The 21337-nt window shown below is 39.6% G+C and overlaps 1 protein-coding gene across 2 annotated transcripts in view; it reads right to left on the bottom strand.

Annotated features, from left to right (window-relative positions):
* The window catches only part of PREX2 (phosphatidylinositol-3,4,5-trisphosphate dependent Rac exchange factor 2), a 181113-nt gene extending 160775 nt beyond the window's left edge, over nucleotides 1-20338 (bottom strand). The window contains exons 1-2 of one of the 2 annotated variants that reach the window (XM_040587070.1): nucleotides 20201-20338; nucleotides 19883-20104 (exon numbers count right to left, since the gene is read on the bottom strand). In XM_040587070.1, coding sequence (XP_040443004.1) covers nucleotides 19883-20023 — 141 coding nt within the window. In that variant the 5' untranslated portion in view covers nucleotides 20024-20104; nucleotides 20201-20338. Of the gene's footprint in view, nucleotides 1-19882 lie in introns of both variants that reach the window. The other variant, XM_040587069.1, reaches the window with a different exon arrangement.
* Nucleotides 20339-21337: the final 999 nt, after the last annotated feature.

Below are 21337 nucleotides of genomic sequence, written 5' to 3'. Positions count from 1 at the left end.
TGACATTAGGAAAATAACCCCACCACATCCTCCACTTTGTCTCGCTCTCCCTCATGTTTAATAAAGTTCTAGGAAATATGAAGGTGCCAGTTTCCTGACCAAACACACACAGAACCCTATTCTTGCATCTTCAGAACCCTACTCTTGCATCTTATCTGTTCATTAAAAGTAAATGTAATGTGCTTTACTGACGGCCATAAAACAATAAAGATAAGCTTTTCATTTGTGCCGAGTGCTTAAATACATGCAGAATGAAGTCACTACTCACCATGCTATACAAAGTCAGCATCATATTTTCTCTATACTATAAAAGTATTGAAATATAAAACCACTAAATGCTCTTTTCACCTTAAAAACTTTAAATACTACATCATGAGATCAAATGAATGGGCTTTTAAAATTAAAATTAATAAAGCACTATCAACAACCTTTTGCTAACATAGGGCACATACATATCACTGAAAGGTACCAGTTTATATTTAAACTATTGTTAATACCTAAAGCCCTGTATTTTCTCTTATCCCATTGCTGTTTTCCCTGCAGTACCTTCAAATTAACCAGTCCTCTCTTTTATCTGTTTCCAAAACAGTTCTCAGCCAGGTTCCCAAAGCCTGCTGCTCTTTCCCCCAGCAGTATCAATGGCTACTCTCATACCAGTGATCCTGTTCAACAGGACAGTGGATCAGCTTTACACATCACGTTTTCTTGCACTATGGCAGGCTAACCTACCTCAGAAGTAGCTAGAGGTTCAGTATTTCAGACACATCACTTAAGAGACAGCTAAATTTACCCTTTATGCTATTTCTCTAACCAAATACAGGAAACCTATAGAATGTTTCCAGTGTCCATAGGTACACGTTAAAACTTAGTTACCCTAGTTATTAAAATGCTTGAGCTAAGAAAATAAAATTCCACACACTCAAGTCTCTTCTCTTGCAATTTGTTATTGGTATGGCTAGCAGTTGCTATAACATTCAGCAGTCTCTGTCTCTGGTCCCCCCTATATTTCATTCAGCAACGACTCCAGATGCCAGGCATCAGAATACCCACCCACAGTGGCACCACTGACAGGAACAGCATGGTTTGAGTTCCAGTTGTTCCAAATAATGAAACCCTGAATCTATCATAAATAACATGCAAATCTCAAAATAACCGTGGCATTTTGAGAATGCTTATCCATTATGTGTTATCCAGCACTACTATCAGAACACACAATCTACAATACACATTAACAGTCTTTTTGGCTAATGTAAATTTAGACTTTCAAAGTAAATATTTATCTAAACGAAGACAAAGCACTTCCATTATGACACTGGAGTTCCAGGATAATGCTAACTTCTTAGTGCTTTTCTTGAGCCACAAGTACGTACAGTAGCTCCTGTAAAAGCCTGTAGAAACACAAACACTAAGTATGCTTCTGGAAACTTAAGTATTTTATTCATGGTCACTTAATTTATTCATTTTTGTGGTTACCAAAGAGAAGTGACAAAAACGGTCATCTTTTATCCATACTAGGGGCAGACAGAAAAGACTGACAGTAAAAAAATGGAATGTGAATAAATTCTTTACAGTGTAAGAACAGTTTTTTTCATGGGAAAGCTAAATCTGAAAATGCATAGACAAATCTGATGGAAATCTTGGCTGCTGACGTAACACCAATAAAGAAAATGGATCATACAAAGGGGGGGGGGGGGGGGGGGGCGGGAGGGATTATGTATTGGTCAGCATTTAGGAAAGGTATTTAACAATACGTAATGGGATAGAAAGGAGAGAGAGACAGAAAGCCTCCTAACCAAGGTGCTCTGAATTAGTCCTTGAGGCAATTTCTCTTCCCAAGTTAACTACGTAGATAAACAACTCCAAAAATAGGTACCTCTAGTAGATGCCTCAGGTTAGGACAGACCAACAGCCATATCTGCATATACACATATTACACAACATAATTCTTTTACTATTCTGATTTAGCATTGCTTTGTCTCCCTTTATCTAAAAGAGCCTGGAAATAAAACTGTTATTAGACTAGGATCAGTAGCCTGTTCTCCACCTCACCCCAGAATCTAAGGGAAGTTTTTTTTCCCCCTGTAATTTCCAATTAACAGGACATCCATAAGTATGAGCATACAAATTTAGAAGTTTATTGTGCAAAAGTTTGTTTACAGAAAATTAGGGGCAAACTAAACATATTTTCATTCTTGCGTTACCAGAGTCCTTATCACTGAAGCCATTCTTTCTCATTAAGGGAAAAAGTGGTCATAGACTTTATAATTAAAAAATATGAGCCTCTGTGGAGAAAAAGCATCAGTATCTAATTCCCCAAGGCCAGGTGGCAAAGTCCTGAACACTAGTCATTAAAAGAGCATTAAAAAAACAAGAGAGAAAATTATCAAGTGTAAGTACACACAGAGGTTGAGATGAAGTGCCCTGCCTAAGTCCTGTTCCCATGTGAATAGGTTAGGGTGGCAAGAGCACTGGCAGATGAACCGCTTTCACTCTGCACCAGAAGTGTTGGAGATTGGAGGAGAATCTGAAATTTAACCAGCATCTGGTTCCTCAGGTCTTCCTGGGCATAGCATCAGGCTACATCATAATTTATGTTAACTATCCATTTTTACCAGGACATTAATCATCCCCTAGAAAGAGCAGATTCACATGGACAGCTGACTACTTCTTCTCCCTACCCTGGACACAGCCTGTGCACATACAGCTACAGAGAGTCAGAGGCATAAGGACCAGCAGTGACAGGCTGACACCTCCTGTGGATGCGCCCATCTACAGAGAACTACCACTTAGGGATTTCACAAGGATTTTTAAATCTCTTTGCACCATTTATCAGAGCATACGCTTCCAAGATTGGCTATAGCCCTTAAACATTTTGAAGACCTATCTTTATCTCTCAAGTTCAAATAGATTAGTTACCATTGATCTACCGTGCTTTTTGAACAATTTTATTGTACACTTTTAATCAAAAAGAGAAAAATTATAACACACTTTTCCCTGGATACAAAATATAGGACCTAAATTCAAATATCAATGAGATGTTACTAAAGTCCACAGACTAAGCTTTTTTTCTTTAAAAAAACCAACACACATTCACACACCCAAAAGACCTCCACAAAAAACTGAAAAAAGGAAAGGAAAAAAAAAAAAAAAGACAAGCTACCAGAGAAGAAAATATGCATATAACACACAACAGACATAAAATAAAGTGAGAAAATGAAAGGTTTAAAATTTGTTTTAGCAATATGTTTCTGTAACAATTAAAATGTGATAAAAAACTATACTCATGTGTGAGGTCTGGTCGTGACTCATCATGGCTTTACAATCCACATAATATTTTAGGATGTGTGTAAACTAGAATTAGAGACATACTAGGTATGGTGGGCCAGATATACCTGTTAGTAGAGGCTTTTTCAAGGCCAAACCCCATTATTTTAAGATACTCTTAGTACCAGTTAGCCTTCATTTTCTCTCAAAACCTTAGATGTGAATGGAGTTAGAAATTTGGTTGCATGTGACAAGTGTGCAGTTAGTTCATTTATATGTTGCATTAACCAGAAAAAAAATCTCATAACCTTTCACCGTACAAGACTTCATACCACAACAGGAATATTCAACGTGCAAGTATTTGCTTCCCATCCATAGTGCACAGTAAAGCTACAGCTGCCCTACTGTCACTGACTATTGCAACTATTGCTTAAGTCCATTTATCTATAAGGAACAACACTGTCTCCTGCAAGACAAAAATAAGTAGATAAAATAAAGGGTCAATAACCAGAACTTCTGTGATATACCGGTAAATTCCTTTAGGAATTTCATGGGATAACTATAATGAATGCTTCATTCCATTACCACTGGCCACCATATGAGAAATGTTTACTCTGTGAAATTAAAAGATTTAGAATTAAATGGGGAAGTCAGAGCACTGCATTAGCCCAGAGCTGTTTGGTGGCTGCAAAACAACAGGAAAAGGAATGGAATAGCCATTACAGCCTTTATTGCCACGGCACATTAAGACAGACAACAGTATACAAAGAACAAACAGTTTAGACACACAATAACATTTTGCCAAAATCCTGTTTTACATCTAACAGTTCTTGCAGTCAAAAGCCAAACCACACTTGGCAAGTAAATATGGGGAATTTTTCAGTACAAAGATGCATAATATGCAAATACATGATAGTAGTCATGGTGGTCATATTGACAGAGAGAGAGAGAGGCCATTCAATCCAAATCTAGCTCTTTTAGTAGTAGTAGTAGTAAAAGCTACAAGTGCAAAACTTCATTGTCAATTTCTGTGCTGGAAGCTGCTGTAATACAGGTAAGAACTAATTAATCAAATGTATTTTCAGCACACATTTCTCACAAAATGCCCAAATTAACTTCATTTTCATGATACAATTGCTAGCAGGAAGCAACACTGACTCACACATTCCATACAGTAACCTACATAAAATCACTTTAAACGTCACGAGAAGAGTATTTTACCTAACACTGACATTGATAACTGCTGTAAAATCACATTTATATCCAAAGCAGGTTTGACACAGAAATAGGAGAAGCTTCAGAAAGTAAAAAGCAATTCCTTTTCACCAATTCACCTGACAATTTTGACTCAGAGCCATGAAAAGTGTCTGAAAGGATCTTGTTATCGAAAACATTTCTCAGTGAAGTGTGCTGCAAGCAAATTTGGAAAACCTATGTTTTATGTGATTGTACATATTGACAACTCCATTACAACATCCAAGTTAAGAACTTACCAAGACTGAGCAGTAACTACTCAATTTAGCAAAAGTTGCTTCATCTGGTCTACTGAACGAAATGATTGATTAATTGTACCAGTACTACAGCTCCTGTTAAACATTTATCTTCATGTATTCTAACTAGAATAAGCTTTAATCATGACTGAAGGTCATCTCTACCAACTCATGGGAGTGTTCTGTAATATATGTATAGGAAATCTGAAGACAAGTAATCTTTTATGAACTCATCAGGCTGAATCTCACCGTAAAGGGCTTTTGCAGTGGGTTGGTTTTTTGAGGGTTTTTGTTTTGGAGGGTCAGATGCTTTGTCTCTCCCTACCTATGGAAAACCACAGCTTATATTGCAGCAGTGTCAGTGTAAATTATCCTCAGCTTCACATGAAAATTTCATCGCTGTATTTGCTGAGACACTGATTTACCAGCCTTCCCCAATTCTGTTCTGGCACAGTAAAATAAAAAAACAAAGCACAGTTCTTTTTTGCAGTTATTTTATTATTCTGAAAAGATTTCAAGTCTGCTATTCATATTCTCCTCCATTTCCCTTTTGAGGATGTCAAAGTCAGGTCTGTAGTAGGCACACAAACGTGAGGATTCTTTAAAATAATTGTGTTTCATCACCTATCCAAAAGCATTCTAACCACAGCACAATATATTTGAGCATTTCTAAGGGGAAGTTTTAAGCCTTCCCTGCTGTAATTTACTATTGCTAACTGCAAGTACTGAAATGTAATCAAGACAGGTAGAACAGACAGTAAATTGCCTTGTAAAACATTTAAGAGAGTGAACCACTGCTTTTCAATAGAAATCGCAGCAACTTCATATACTAATGAAAACCAGTTCTTTGTGCATTTACACTCAGACTGAAGAAAGCTTTGCCTTCCTTGGGGCCAAAGAATTCTTCAGTATCTGCGGAAAACAGGAAACTTTCCTTCCCATTGTTTCTGTCCCGTCTGACTATTATAACAGTTCAGTATAACTAAACATGGAAAAAAGTCCCTTTATTTCCTGTGGGGACAACCTCATAGCATATGGGAAGAAATTGACACACTCATTCAGAATATAACTGCCAACTTCCAGGCATTATTCTTAATAAACAGGATCTCACACAGTGTCGAAGAGATAAATGAATGAGGAGTAAACTTAAACAAAAATAAAAGTTACTGCTATCAGGTCTTCACTCTCCTGCCCCTCTCCACATAAAGAATTCTTCCAGGTATATTACAGCATATTGAAATGCAGTAACCACATGCAATTAATATTTTAATTTCCATTCATTAATTCCAATGTTAGTAATGGTAGTTACATGTGGTTTTGTGTAGCTGAACTACAGAATCAACATCTTAGAAAATGAGCCTTTCTACTTAGAGAAAACAACAAATATGATCCTTCCGCTTAAGAGGTCTCCTCTGTCGTTCTAACACACAGAAAGATCTGAACTCTGTCAACAATATTTCCAACATTATAAAGCAATCTAAAACTTGTCACTTTCCAAATGTTAAATCAGTCACATCATCTTGAAAACCTGGAATTCTCGAGATCAGCTAAAGACAGCTCACGTTTTGCTCTCTAATTACAAAATTCAATTATCTCTTAATAATAATTGAAACTTCCTATTTCATCATAAAATAAATTAAAATAAACACACAAGAACCAAATGCAAAATAATGATATTTTCACGCCTCAAGCTGACTGTATTTGAAGATATCTAAGAAACCACATTTCTACCTTATTGCTTGTCACACTCCCTTCTGCCATCCAACATTGTTAACTCCTGAGACCACAAGTGGCACTTAATTTAGCACTGCAAAATACAGTGATGCCTGTCTTATTAACACAAATACTACAGTATGAGGAAATCTCATCACATACTTGACATGTTCCAAAGGGGGTTTTGTGCGCTTTTTCATTTTTAGAAGAACCAGTAACCATTCCCTTTTCCTTTTCTGCCTCGTTTGTGCAGTTTTCCTCCATTTCCAGTATTCCCTCCCCCTGGTTTCCAAAGCAGAGTTTCTCCAGTAATCTCACACCTCTCATTCTTCACATTTATTCCTGTTGCTAGCTACTTTTATCCTCTACTGAGACCTCTTTTCCATAACTTTTCCCCACATACTGTTTCACACTGCAAAACAGAGTGGTCTGAAGGATCAAACGGCAGCTACAACTCATACTTCAAGCATGTTCCCGTATCTCTAAAAATACCATTTCCAATATTCAAAGGTAAATGAAGAGAGGAAAGCAGGGCCTAAGCAATGTGCTAATAACACTTCGCAGAAGAAGGATAAACAGAATTCTTTAACATCTTTTGATACATAAAAAAAATATAACTCAGTACCTCAAACATCTATTATACATATTTGGGGGTTTTAATTTTTACCCTCTGAAGAGTGTTGTGAAAAAGATGAACAAAACTTGAGTGAAGATCAGTGATACTGACACCAGAAGAATTCATCCTAAAGGAGTCTGAAAGATGATCAGAAGCGTGAAAAGGGTTTCATAACAAGAATAATTAGACTTGGACTTCTAACAAGAAAAATAGTGACGCAAGCACATAGTGAATTTTTCAGGCAGGACATTTAAAATGAGCAAAAGAGATTATCTTGTGGGAAACACATTCAGAAGTTACAGGTGCCAAAAAAAATATAAACTGTACAAAAATAAACTAGGCAAACTCAGAGATTACTTAGTTTACATCCAGACCCTGCATACACAATGTCCAGTAGAGACAGCCCCCCAAACCATTCATGCCTGAAGTACACCATCCTTAAGTAATGCTACTAACCATTATAAAAAATTTACTGTGGTAAACCTATTACTAAATCTAGCACAGCAATTCCAACACCTCTCATTTTAGGTCTTTATCTTATACTGCAAGTTCATTTTTAAGTGGTATTTTATAAGCTTTCAGGAACAAATATCAGCAGGCACTGGAAGGAAGGAAGGAAACAGCTATCATTATAAATTTAGGGTGGCCATTTTTACAAAGGCATTCTACAAATCAGGACATATTTACTGTCTTCCTGCTTTATATGGCTTCTACAGAATAAGTCTCCCCCACAGGCAATAAAAAGATAAATAGGAACTATTCAGCAATGAACATTTTGCAAGAGACAAAACACTAACTCTACAGGTGTGTGCCACTCTTCTCTCCCTCTACCTTTGCTATCTGCTTAATGAAAGCAGTTCTTACACACTAGAGCTTCCATTGCTTCCATGTCTGTTTAAATCTCAAATGCCTCTATGACTCTCAAAGCACTTAAAAAAAAAAAAAAAAAAACAACAAAAAACACACACTTAAAACTCCCTTTACCATGCTCACACTACAGAATCTGAGGATGTTGTCTCAAAGCATCCTGTTGTATGCTATTTCTTCTAGGCATGTGGACACACCATATGCTTAAATTCCTTGGGTAAGGTAACTTAGCACATACTAAGCAATAAAATGAAGTGATTTTCCAGTCTTGTTACACAAATTCATAGCATCCCAGGCATCAATCACTTTGTTACACAGCACATCATTTAAACTTTACAGCTTTGTGCTTTTAGTGCCCAATTTTTTTTCAAAATGTCGTAATAGGGATTAAAAAGTAAAAACATGGCAAATTAAGTTCACAGAAGAACTGAGAGCATCCTGAAAGTGTGTTAAGGGGAAGGGAAGAAGAATCTTGCTTGCCATTCTTCCATTTTCTATCTGGTACTTTCTAGTTTATTTCAATAACATAAAATGGGAAGTTGATGACTCTTATGGTATCTTTTGTTAAAGAAAATAAAACTACTGAATTACTTCAGGGGTTGCTCCACTTTAATGCTGTTACCTAGTAATCAGTATTTAACTTAATTCCCAATCTGCAATTTTTAGCAGGGAAATAACGTAAAACCAGCTTTGTTTTAGAAACACATTCATCATGTTTTGAACTGTTATTTTTTTGGGAGTGCGGGGCAGTCAGGACGTAGATACAGATGATTCAGGGTTTGCCACTGAACACGTCTCAAAGTGTCTCGTCTACTTCACCACTTTGTGCCTATTACAAGGTAGTCTTTCCAGTACAGGTAACTGGCTACCAAACTCACCCTTCACTACTTGCCAACAAGCCCTGCCTAAACAAGCCCCAAGATACAGGTCACTGAAGGCTTTCTGTAAGCACAACTTCATGAAGTTAGTAAGGCAAAGAAATTAGGCTTTTCAAAAAACTAGACATTTATGACAAGTACAAGTATAAACACAATTCTAGACCAAGTGAGAAAACTTTCTTGTGGTTTAGTCTTTCTTTCTAGCTTACAGTTCCTGAAATATGCCCCAGCCATTTCAGCCGGGGACTCAGAGGTCACAGCCACACACATATTCCAAAGGGTCACCTTCAGATTTCTTTCTCAGACTGCCAAGTACATGACACTAATCATTGTACCTCAACCAGTCAGACCTGGCCAGCCTTGTGGCTCTGACCAGCCACTACCCAATTATATTTTCTCTATATTGCTTTTTGTGATACAAATGAAAACATCCTTGTTATCTACCAAGAGTCTACAGTCCCAAGTACAGAGAATTTCCAATGGCCCAGCCCATACCTAACTAGCTACAATGAGGATTAACTGCATAAGCATCATGGATAACTCATCCTGGCCTTGACAGTCTCCATGTTTGCAGCCTGTTTCTCCTTTCCTATTCAGCCTCACTGCTGATTGTTCTTGACTAATCCACGCTATTCCAATTTATTTATATCCCTGATGGGGCTCTTAACACCTCATTTTTGAGCATCACAGAAGACACCGGGCACACACCTCAAACAACTTGGCTCTCCAATAAATTACCACATTACTGTTGAGCTACACTGTAACATGTTACTAACATGGATACTGGGTAGGGCAGCAAGTTACCTTCTGAGCCTTCTCTAAGAGCATTCCATCTCTGCTGTTGCTCCTCTGTCACATCATGTTTGATTTAGTATAAGAAGGCTGGGATTGTTAAGTCAACATGTAGGAACACATTCATCTCTCACTCTAGGAATGACTCCATTTAAACAGCCTGAGAAATTACTAGTATATTTCACAGGGCAAATTATTAAAAAAACCTTATTTATTGTAAATTCACCTGTCAGTTGCTACTGGTCACTTGCTGTAGTTGTTACAGTAGGCAAAAGTGTATTTAGAAAGCAAACGTATCAATACATATCATGTATTTAAACTCCAGGTGCAAATACCAGCAGCTACAGCCAAATTTAATTTTGAAGTGAGAATGCACATAAAACTTCCCTAGGAAGGTCAAGGAGTAGATGATTTATTTTGCTCCATTCAGCAAGGTATTATCGTTTTGTCAGGGGGCCTGCATCACATAACTGACACTGAAATAAGAAAATCTACCCTACTACATCACATTACTGGTCTTTCGACTATTCTTCAGTTCTAGCTGTTTCTCCTACCCGTTCCCCTACACTAAACTCATGCTCACCAGCCTTGAAGTTGAAAGCTCATAAGGTATGCCAGGTGACATGGCAATCAGGCTGCCAAGAGCATAAAGGAGAATCAGGAGGTCTCACAGGACCTAAAATAAGTGTCATCCCCTAGTATCTCAGTTCTATCCCTACAACTGGAGAAATTCAGCTGTGAACAGTCTATGGGAGAATCATAGGAGCAATAAAGCTGACACAAAATGAAGCTGGCTTTGAAGAATTATCCTTGCAGTCTCTCAGACATTTTAAGTAGACAACCATTCTTCTAGCATTAATTATACATAAAGGGAAAGGGCTGCTTTGCTGTCAGACTACTGAACTGGGAATCAAGACATCAGATTATATTTCTGGCTCTGCCACTAACTTCCACTGGGACCCAAAAATCAAGATCTGTCTCCAAGTTTCCCATTTGTAAAACTACTCAGATTTGATTTATGAATGACAGCGATGCACTGAGATCTCTCTGAATAGAAAATATTACAGAAGTGCCATGTTATCTGGTTCCTGAGCAAATATAATACAGTTGAAAAAAATATATCTTTGCATCTGAGTTTCCTCTTGGATTTTGAATATTTGTTTTCTGAACAGTATAGCCTGGCCATCTGTACTGCAATTTCAGAGGATAAAGGAAACAAAGTAGAGATGCAAACCTGAAAAAATTGCTGTCCTGAAGAGCTGAAACTTCAAGACAGTCTTTTTCCCCATCATACCAACAATAAATTGCAAAATGGATGAATCACGTAGGTTGGAAGGGACCTCCAGAGTTCATCTAGCCCAATTGCTTAAGCAAACCAATGTCAACTACAACAGGTTGTCCAGTCTTGCCCAGTTCAGCTTTGAACAAAATAAAGAATATTATTCCACAGACTCTGGTCAACTTATTCCAGTTTTTGACCATCCTCAAGGTAAACAATATTTTTTCCCTTCACATTGAATTGGAATTTCCCATCTTCCATTGCCTCTCCTTCCACTGCACCTCTGAGAGGAATGAGGCTCCATCTTCTCCATATCTACCCATCAGGGAGTTGTAGACAACAATAAAAATTCCACTGACCCTTCTTTTTTTAAGGTTGAAGAAACCTTGCTCTCTCAGCCCCTCTTCACAGTAATATGCTCCAGGCCCCTGCTCACTATGCTGGCCCTCCACTAGACTTGCTCCAGTAGAACTACGGAGACCAAAATGTATGCCACAAAGGTCTCACAACTGTAGAGTAGAGGGTAAAGAATCACTTCCCTTGACCTACTGGTGGCATCCTTGCTAAAACAGTCCAGGATGCTGATCGTTTTCTGCACTGCAAGACTGCACGGCTGACTCATGTTCCAGTTCTTGTCCACAAGCACTTCCAGAGCCCTCTCTGTAAAGCTGCTTCCTAGCCCCCAGCCTCTACTGGTGGACAGGGTTATTCCCTCCCAGGTGCATGGCTCTGTATTTGCCTTCACTGAACTTCATGAGGCACCCATCAGTACTGTTAGTACCCCACCCTGTGAGATCTGAGTGCTCAAAGTGCACCATCCTATCCCAGCATCCAGAACGTTACTGAAGACATGATACAGCATTGGTTCTTGAGGGACACCACCCATAACTGGATACCATTTGTACCCTTTGCTGTTGACAACTGTCCCTTTAGTCTAACAGATCCATCAGTTTCCCACCCAACTTACTGTCTATTTACCCAGTCCAAACTGATGAGATCTGGATGTAAGGATACTATGTGAAACCATGCAAAGACTTCAGTTAAATAATATCCATAGCTTTCACAAAGTTCACTGAGCCAGTCATCTCCTCATAGAAGGCAATCAGGTTAACCAGGAATGACTCACCCTTGATAGATCTCCAGAAGCTGTTTCTAATCACTTTCCTTTCTATTAGCTACATGGAAATGGTTTTGAAGATGATTCACGGCATTACCTCCCCAAGGAACGAGGTGAGGCTGACAAGCTCGCATTTCCCCAGATACTCTTCCTTGGCCTTCCTGAAGCTAAGTTTGCCATCTGCATTTTCCCAGTCACTGGGAACTTCCTCCAGTCACCATGACCATTCAAAGATGACAGACAGGCCTCACACTGACATTGGCCAGCTTCCTCACACATATCCCATCTCATCTTAGACTTGAGTATGTCTAATTGTCACAAGTAGTTTGTAACTCTGCCATCCTCTACCGTAGGCAATGACACATTCTCACAAAATTTTCAAGTAAGCTTCAAGAGGCCTAAGGAAAAACCCTCATTTGTGAAAACACCAGGAAAAATAGCATGGAGTACTCAGCCTTTCCTATGTCCCCTTTTCGTAAGGCTCCCTGCCCCACTGACCAGTAGGCACACATTTTCCTTAGCTTTCCTTTGCTATCAATGTACTTATGGAAGTTCTTTCCATTGCCCTTCACACCTCTAATTTCAATGCCAGCTGAGCTTTGACTTCGCTATCTCCATTCTTGCATGTCTTTGTATTCTTCCTGAGCAACCTGTCCCTAAGCTCTCCCTTGAGTCCCACACCAACACAGACAATCTATTCACCAAAGACAGTCATAATCCTGCTCAGTCCAAAACAGAAAACTGAACCAATATGCATGTAGTTCAGAATTAAAGCAAAAACATTTAAACAAAATTCCTGAAAAAGAATATGCATGAGTACATAGGTATTCAAAGTTATTCAAGATACTTGTATAAAAAGATAGAACCTAAATCATTCTAATTATTAACTGAGATTACCTTATTCAAGTCTGTATTTCATTCATGAGTAGCCCAATTCCTTTCCAAACAGGGACATGTACTTAACATACAGACACATGGTTACAGCCTCCTACAGACTGGGAAGTTGCCCCCCATCAGTATCTTAGGTCAACCATAGCCAGTTTGGATTTGTTTATTTTCGCCAAAATTCAGTTCCTTTTGGTTTCCAATGTGAAGAACTTCTTGTTCCTCTTATAGTATAATACTAACTCTGCCTTCGACATCTTCATTCAATCAAAATTGTTCTTCATGCTAACCCTACCAGAAAAATACAAACCAACCTTGGAATGTATCATTTCAAAGTACTCGGTGCTTTAAAATGGTGAAAAAAATCACTACTGAAGAGGGTTGAAAAGTATGTCTCTGTAAGTTTTTGAAATTACTGCAAACAGCATACTATTCAACAGTGTTAGTCTGCATGGAGTAACTTAATTCTAGAGTTAATGATTGATGGTCCCCTCCAAGTAGTCTCTTCTGAATTAGCACCTCATATTACAAACTTGTGAAATGTATGTGGCAGGAGAGTCAGCACCGAGCTATAAGGCAGAGCAAAGGAATAAATGGAATACTGCAAATATGATTATTTTTATAAATACAGATAAATCAAGAAATTGTACATTTCTAAGCATATCATGGTCTTCAGCATGATGTGTCTCAGTCTACAGTAAGTCTTAGGAACAGAAAAGTTTCTTAAGCGCTGTGAAACAAAGATTTCTCCTTTCAGTATTTTATTTTCACTGAGCAGCTAAACAAACAGCTGAACCTTTCCTGTTAAAGAGCAGCTTTTCACAATATGGTCTAGGTACAACTGAGAGCAGTAAAATGAAATCCACTGAAAAGTATGAAACATCTGTCTAGAGTATAATGCAGTATAATTCCCTATGCTTCCAAACTTCTGAAAAATCTCTACTTTTTGCTGTTGCCATACCTCACATGAACTCTGTGCTTAGCTAGTAGAGACCCCAATAATCTTTCTTGCTTATTCATTCTATAAAGCAAGCATTCAACCTTGGGGGCAGGAGTTACAAAGAAATAAACAGCTTTTAAGTGGTTACCCTTACTCTGATAAAGACCACAGGTGGTGCTATTGATATAGCCAAGCAAAGTCAAATAAGAATAGAATACCACACTCACAGTTTTTGTAACACTTAAGCAAGTTAAAACCAGCAGAAATTGGATGTGAATGGAAAAGATATTGACTTTCTATGGTAATTGTGTTTGCACTTCCTTTCGACTTTTTATGATGAAGGAGCCATAGAATGTTGTTTTTCTTTTTCTGAAGAGAAAGGAAATCACATAACCTTATCAAAAAATGCAGCCAGCTAAAACCCTTCCCTTCCATTCATTTAATCCCTTTTATGGAATATAAATGCAATTATGCAAACCATTATGAAGTCACTAATCATTGCTGTAATCGAGATATACATATAACACGTTCAGGGATTTGGACTCAGTGATCCTCATGGGTCCCTTCCAACTTGAGATACTCTATGATATATACACATACACAGAGAAACAACACACACACATTGTTACTGTATCAAACTACAGCCAGAAAAGATCATTTAAAAATGGTTCTTTTGTGAAAGGCCCAACACCTAATGTCATCGTCTAGCATGACCATTTCAGGAATTGCAATCCAGGCCATAAATCCTCTATTGCCGGTCAGTGTGAGTAACACTGAATTTGACTGAAGTTTACTTGGAGTCTCAATTACACTTGTGCAACTAAATGGTCTGCTCAATAATCAGAGAAATACCTATTGAACCAAGCGAAAGGAAAGACTCAGCGTGGCAGGGAAATACAGCTCTTTGAGGAGTCACACAGCCACTGAGAAGGCTGAGCAACAAACTTTATAAACAAGATCTCTTTATGCCTATTGAAAAGCAAGGATTCAGCTTCCCTTAACAGGGCACACATTTAAAGAATGCGAACCCCTTTTTTTCACTTTAGTGCAAGCAGAAGTGAGGGGAGAAGATAGTACAGTAGGATCTAATGGAATTAAACTAAGATTTGAAAGCTAACTGGCACAAATGTATATATACTCACAGGAGAGACTCTATAAACCATAGTATAGTCTACATAATAAACTGGCTTTGTTTTTTCACCCAGCTGCTTCAAGATCTAACTAGTCACCCCAGCTGAGGCCACGGCATTTTGGAAGGCTTACACAAGTGCCAACATCTGCTTCTATTCCCATCAACGTCAAATTTGTCAGAACATGAAACTGCCCAGAAAAACAATCCCTGTCATAGAAAAATAAACTCTACTTCCATGGATATCCCCTGAAGTACCAAGTGTAGCAGATCCATTACATTTCCAATTTTTATTTCAAAATAATTTTTTTCACAAATATATATATATATATATTTTCATATATATATTTTTACATACATATATGTATTTGCCTACTATTGTGTCTAGCCTATTTCCCTGCAGCGTACTTGCATCCTACAGCTCTTTATGGCCTGGTTTGCCTTTACTGGCCAGTCAGTCAATGTAAAGCGCTGTCATAAAAACTAAGCCTTACACCAAGTTACAAGGTGACAAATTAAGCCAGCCACTTTTTGGCAACTCTTTACTGTTAAATACTTATTAATTTCTCAGCAACTTCTTCCCACAGTTTGACTGGTTTCTTTACTACTGCTATGTTGAGGGTTCAGGTGAGTACCTTGATTTATACAGTAAATGAAACCTTACATGAAAACATTACACAAATATAAAAAAACACCGCAACTTATTTTTTAAAAATTCATTAAAATTCAAATAAATTCTCCAGAAAAAAGTCATGGATCAATGAAAATCATGGGAAAGTTTATGTAGTTTTTACTCTAGTTAGCTAACTGTGCTTATAGAGCAAAATACAAAATTTTCATTATGTTTACACAGCGCACAGTAAATACACATGCTTTCTCATTTGCTGTAAAGAATGAAATAGATAAGGTATATGTTGATAAAGTCACAACATTTTTTTAAAGAGCATCTTTACCATGAACGCTCAAGGTAGCATTACTTATTGAGTTACACAATCGGATGACACGTAAATATTCACCAACTGTTGCTTTCTCTCCACTCCAGACAGTGCACTTCGGTAGCAAAAAGATTCTCCTCTATCCTTGCAAGTACAGCTTCTTTTTAATTGGAAAACAAAGATTTTGCCATAGGAAGATGATATGATCACCAGCGAGATCACCCAGCAGCAGAAAAATCCCAACTGCTAATTTAGCCAGTAAAGTATGAATAGTTTTTAACAGAAACCTTATATTGTAGCTCATCAAAAGCTCCATCTGTAGATACAGTTTTCAAAGACATTGTAGCGCCTTAGGTAAATTCTCCCATCACTAGATTTATTTCTTTTAAGAAATGCTAAATGCTAACAAGAAGAAAACCTCTGGTATGGCAATGACACTCAATGTTACAATGAAGTATCTGAAGGAAAAGTGTAAGACTTTCTTCATAACTTCCTGTGCATGCCTCCTCCCTCTGACATTGCTGCAACTACTGGTGGATTTCACTTATCCACCTCACATATGTTTACATAACTCACTCAAATGGGTCCAAAATTGTTATTGCTCAGTATTACTGATGTCTCAACATACTGCGCTACTATAGTTTATTACTGGAAGATTTAGGAGATCTGAAAGAATAATATTAATATAACAAGACCTTTCCACTCAGACCTGATCTGTGATGAGTGCAAATTAAAAGCAATACACTGTATTTACACAGCGTAAAGCCAAAAAGAAGAGGTGAATGAACTCACATGGGAATGATTACTCAGCTACATCTATCTAATAAAATAATGAATATATTAAATCTTTTGCTTTGCACTTAATAGCCTTGTAGACTTTTGACAGAACACACAAACAAAGCTGTTTCTCACTACACTCATGACAACTGGAAGACGAAGAATCACAGAGAAGTAGGGCAACAAGAATACTTTAAATAAAACAACAAGAAATATGTCCTCAGTGAGACACTCTTTCCTTTTAACATAAACTGAAGCACCTGAATAAATGTAACATATAATAGACGTGTTTCCAACGCAGTGAGACCAGCAAAGCATCTCCCATGTTGATGCACACCAGCAAAGCCACTTGCTCCTTATAATCTCTTCGTTCTCCAGCAAGCCACAAGCTGTACCAGGAAAAGCCCCATTTCTCCAACGTGACTGCATCAGCAACAGAGGCCTCCTTCTCCCACCACTCGGATAAATCAGGCTTATGCGTCCCTTTCACTCCTGTCTGTATTATATATTGCCCACTGCGACAGTGTAATTTTGCCTCAGCCAAAGGGGTCATGCACGTTATCAATTCACTCCATATGATCTCATGAAGTACTCAGGAAAATGAGTTATGTGTGGTATGATGTACGCCATGCTTCCACACAAACTTCACTTATATCCTGCCCCTTTCCAATGCAAGAACAATCAATTGAAGAAATCTGGACTTTCCTGTTCCTTAATTTAACTGCCTCCTCAACAGGGCATATATACAAAATGGAAACTGCAATCCAAATTGGTGAAAAGTTAGCTGTCTTGCCCACTGCTACTACACAAGGCCTAACGTATTTTTCTGCATGAACCATACACATCATCAAAGATTACATTCTGGAATGCAGCAGAAGAAATAGGGTCTAACCCTGAAACCACAGGGTTTTTTCATTTATCTAAGTGAATACTCTGTTACTGTTAACTACAGTGAAAACTGCAGGTATTCCGTGCAGACTGTTACAAAGACTATAAATAGCTTCAGCTTCTCAGTCAAAAAGGAAACACGGTTTCTACAACAAACTGAGGCAACCTGGAAGCCTAACTCTTAACTTTTACTGGAACTTCAACCCCTCAGGCTGCCTATACTTTCACATGACATCCTGGAAAACAGGATAAGGTTTGGACAGAGAAATAGTAAGTGCTGGGATCCCACACTGTTGGTGGGAAGGTCACTTCAGACTAGCTCTAGACTAGTCCCAAGAACTGCACGCTCACTAGCAGACAGATGAGCTCCTACAGAAAACCTTCCAGATCACTTGCATCCAAAAGGAACCCAAGTTGTGGGCCCCAAAACCACCTCATGGTGTGAAACAAAGTAAACTGGGACAGTGTTTGTATCTCAGAAGAGCTGGTCCTAGGACTGATAATGGTTTTAAGAAAAAGAGAGGGAACCAACCATAAGCCTAAGACACATAAATGAGAGGATCTAGCCTCCAGATCAACAAGTAACCATAGGAACAAATACAATGACAGTTTTGATGCCTTATGTAAAGTAAGTGTGAAGGTCTCCATACTGGCCCTAGTCCAATGGCCCTTATAAATCCACCACCACAGCTGCTCTCAATAGCAGTCCTATCAGGCAGGCCAAAGGAAAGCTCAGAAGTTGTTTCCTGAAACCAAGGCTGAAGCACAGTTAGAACACATGACATTTCCCTCTGACAGGCTTAATCTCTGAACTGTTACTTGAACCCTGTTCGCAACCATTAATGAGTAAGAAAAACTTTACACAGAACCAGGTATTTGACTCCAGCCCTCTTCCCTTTCTCCATACAATTTATTTAGATCATCTTGATCCAAAGTGCAAAAAAGACTTATTACTGAATTCAGTATTTGGATGCAACTTGAAATGTGTACGGTCTGGTCTTTAGAAGAAGCTGAGCACTTACTGCTCAAACATCAACATCTGTTGTGTCTTATAATGTAGAGTGCAAAATTAAAGACATTACAAATTATTTCAATTTGCTGAAATGATATAAGACCAACACACACCAAATTTGAGGCTGAAGATACTGAAGAACATTCCCTTAGGATAGATAATTTTTTACAATAGGTAAAATCTGACTGTTAAATGGAAGCAAGTAAAGCATAATCACACGGTCACTTTGTTAAACATACGTGTTAAACTTCTTTTCTAAAAAAAAAGAAAACACATTGGACCATTTACCATTTTTCATGGTTCTGCTGAGGATAAACATATGGAGAAAATAAGCTACTCTGCAGATCTTATTTCACGCCAGTGTCTGTGCTTCTATTCTCCCTGTGACAGCCAAGTTGAGAATTTCCTCTTTCATGATAATAAGCAGAAAGTTCACAGATCTCAAGGCAGCAAAGCAGGAAGTTTGCAGTTTGAAGGATTTCCCCTCTTCAGCAGGACAGGGGAGGAAAGAAAAGTACGAGGGGGCTACTGTGAAATCTTTTAACTTATCCAGCTGATTTGGACATATTTATCTCAACAGGGTCCTAAAGTGATGCTATCAAGACCATGTGCAAATGAACACTACCTGCATCCATTCTATAATAATTTGTCATTTTGGCTTTTTGAGAGTGAAAACCGCTGCTGGTCTGATTAGGGTATTACCTGCCACAAATAAACCTAGCAACATTGACAGACGTAAAGGGAAGCTAAAGCTGCTCCAACAGTGCTCTCACCAGAACTTGCTACCTTCCCAGCTGACCCTGTACCACATGTGGCTTTAATGCCAAGCAGCTGCTGCACACCAGCACTCCCGCTGTCCTCCCCTTACCTCCCTGCACCGCCCTCTTTCAGGGACTAAGGCAAGTAATGGAACTACGGCGCCCTGGAACACAAGCCCTCACACCCGAGGCAGACCTGACCCCAAACACATTACCCCCTTAGCTTCCCTGCCTGGAGAAATGAGATCATCAGCGTTTAAGTGAGGTCACCAGTGCAGGCTCTCCGAGGAGAGCGGCTGGGGAGGGGGGGCACGACACAACACGACCCCTCCCCAGCTATTTCAAAACCTGTTACTCTCCGTCGCTTTTCGGCAAAAGCGGACGCCCCGCAGAGCTCGGGACGGAAGACCCCCCCCGCTGCGAGCCCCGCGGTCCCGCGGCCAGCAGCAGCCCGCCCCGCTCCCCGCCCGCCCCGCGCCCCGCACTAGCGGCTGCGCGGCGAGCGCGGCCCCGCCGGGCGAGGCGAGGCCCCCCCCGCTCACCGACACCAGGAACTCCAGCGTGCCCACGTAGTCCCGCTCGGTCTTCAGCAGCTCGTTGAGGACGCAGACGCGCAAGCGAAGCTGCTTCTCCAAGTCCTTCACGCTTTCCCCCTTGCCTTCCCCTTTGCTTTCCTCTGTCATGGTGCAGCGGGGAGGGACGGTGCTCCCAGCCCGGCGCCTTTCTCGGCTGCAGGCAGCGTGCCCGAGCGCCCCGGCACTGCGCTGCGGACAAGGACAACAAAAGACCCCGCTAAGTTACATAGCGGGGCCGGGCTCCGGCCGGTCTCCAGCCGCGCAGCAGCCTCGGTCCCTTCTCACCCAGCTCCAGCAGCGGCCCGAGGTCCGGAGGCAAGGAGCCACCCCAGTGCGTGCGCCTTTCCCGTCAGGAAGGGGGGACAGCCTGGAGGAAACGAGCGGTCACTGGTTCCCAGCTCGCCCTGTTAGCTGAGAGGTTGGAAAGCCTCCGCAGCAGCCCAGACTTGGACATTAATCAAAAGCTTTGTATCCATGTGACTCCAACCCCTTCCCCCCCTTCGCTAAATCTCAGGAAAAAGGAAAGGAAACAACTTCAGGGAAGATTGCGTGCCAGCAGCTGCCTGTTTCACACACAAGCTGCGAGCTCCAGTTTGAGGCTAATTGGAGATCTCCAGCAACATCGCACAAGAATTATAAAAATGTCCCAGCAAGCTGGCTGGCCAGGGAATCGACAGTTGTTTTTGTTTTCGTGTTATCATCAGCAAGAGAGACATCTCAACTCCTTCCAAGCCTTCCCACGAGGTGTATATTACAATGTATATTGCAACTGATGTGTATTGAAAATAGATGCTTTGATATTCCTCTCAGCACACACTGAGCTAAGCATGTGCTAGCAGGTACAAACAGTACATTCTGCAATACGTACAGAAAAGTTCTTCTGAGATAAGGGGTTCTGTAGGGGGGTTTTGTTTATTGAAACAAGGTGCTATGAAATCCCCAGGTTATACAGCTTTCCTGTCTGCACTGGAAGTCCAGATTTGCGCGATACATTAAAAGAGTAAAAAAAAGAATTCAGTAACTTTTCAAACAGCTAGCAAGAAGTATACAGCTACTTTATACAAAAGGCACTGATTTCTTGAAAACTGAGATGTCAGGACACTACCATGTGCATTTTGAGACCACTGATGAGAGCTTAAGGTTCCTCTGGCTAGCTCTTCAAACTGTGACTGGAAAAAAACCCCAGGTCCTCAACTTAAAGGTTCCAATGTCAAAGTATATTTCTAAACCTGCAACATCCTAAAAGGAAGGAATAAAATTAAAATCAAAGTGTAAAACACTTCTAAAGCCACAGTACAAGCTGTGGGAGCAAGAGGAGTCCTTACCAGGAGAGAGTAAGCAAAGATATTCATGTTCTGGTAACTGAATGTCATCTAGCTGTCTGCCTCAGACATCTTTTGGGAAATGGAAAACATAGTTCCC

Source organism: Falco naumanni, chromosome 3 (genome assembly GCF_017639655.2).
Source record: "Falco naumanni isolate bFalNau1 chromosome 3, bFalNau1.pat, whole genome shotgun sequence".
NCBI classification, from domain to species: domain Eukaryota; kingdom Metazoa; phylum Chordata; class Aves; order Falconiformes; family Falconidae; genus Falco; species Falco naumanni.
This window is presented reverse-complemented; position numbering and strand designations above follow the sequence as displayed.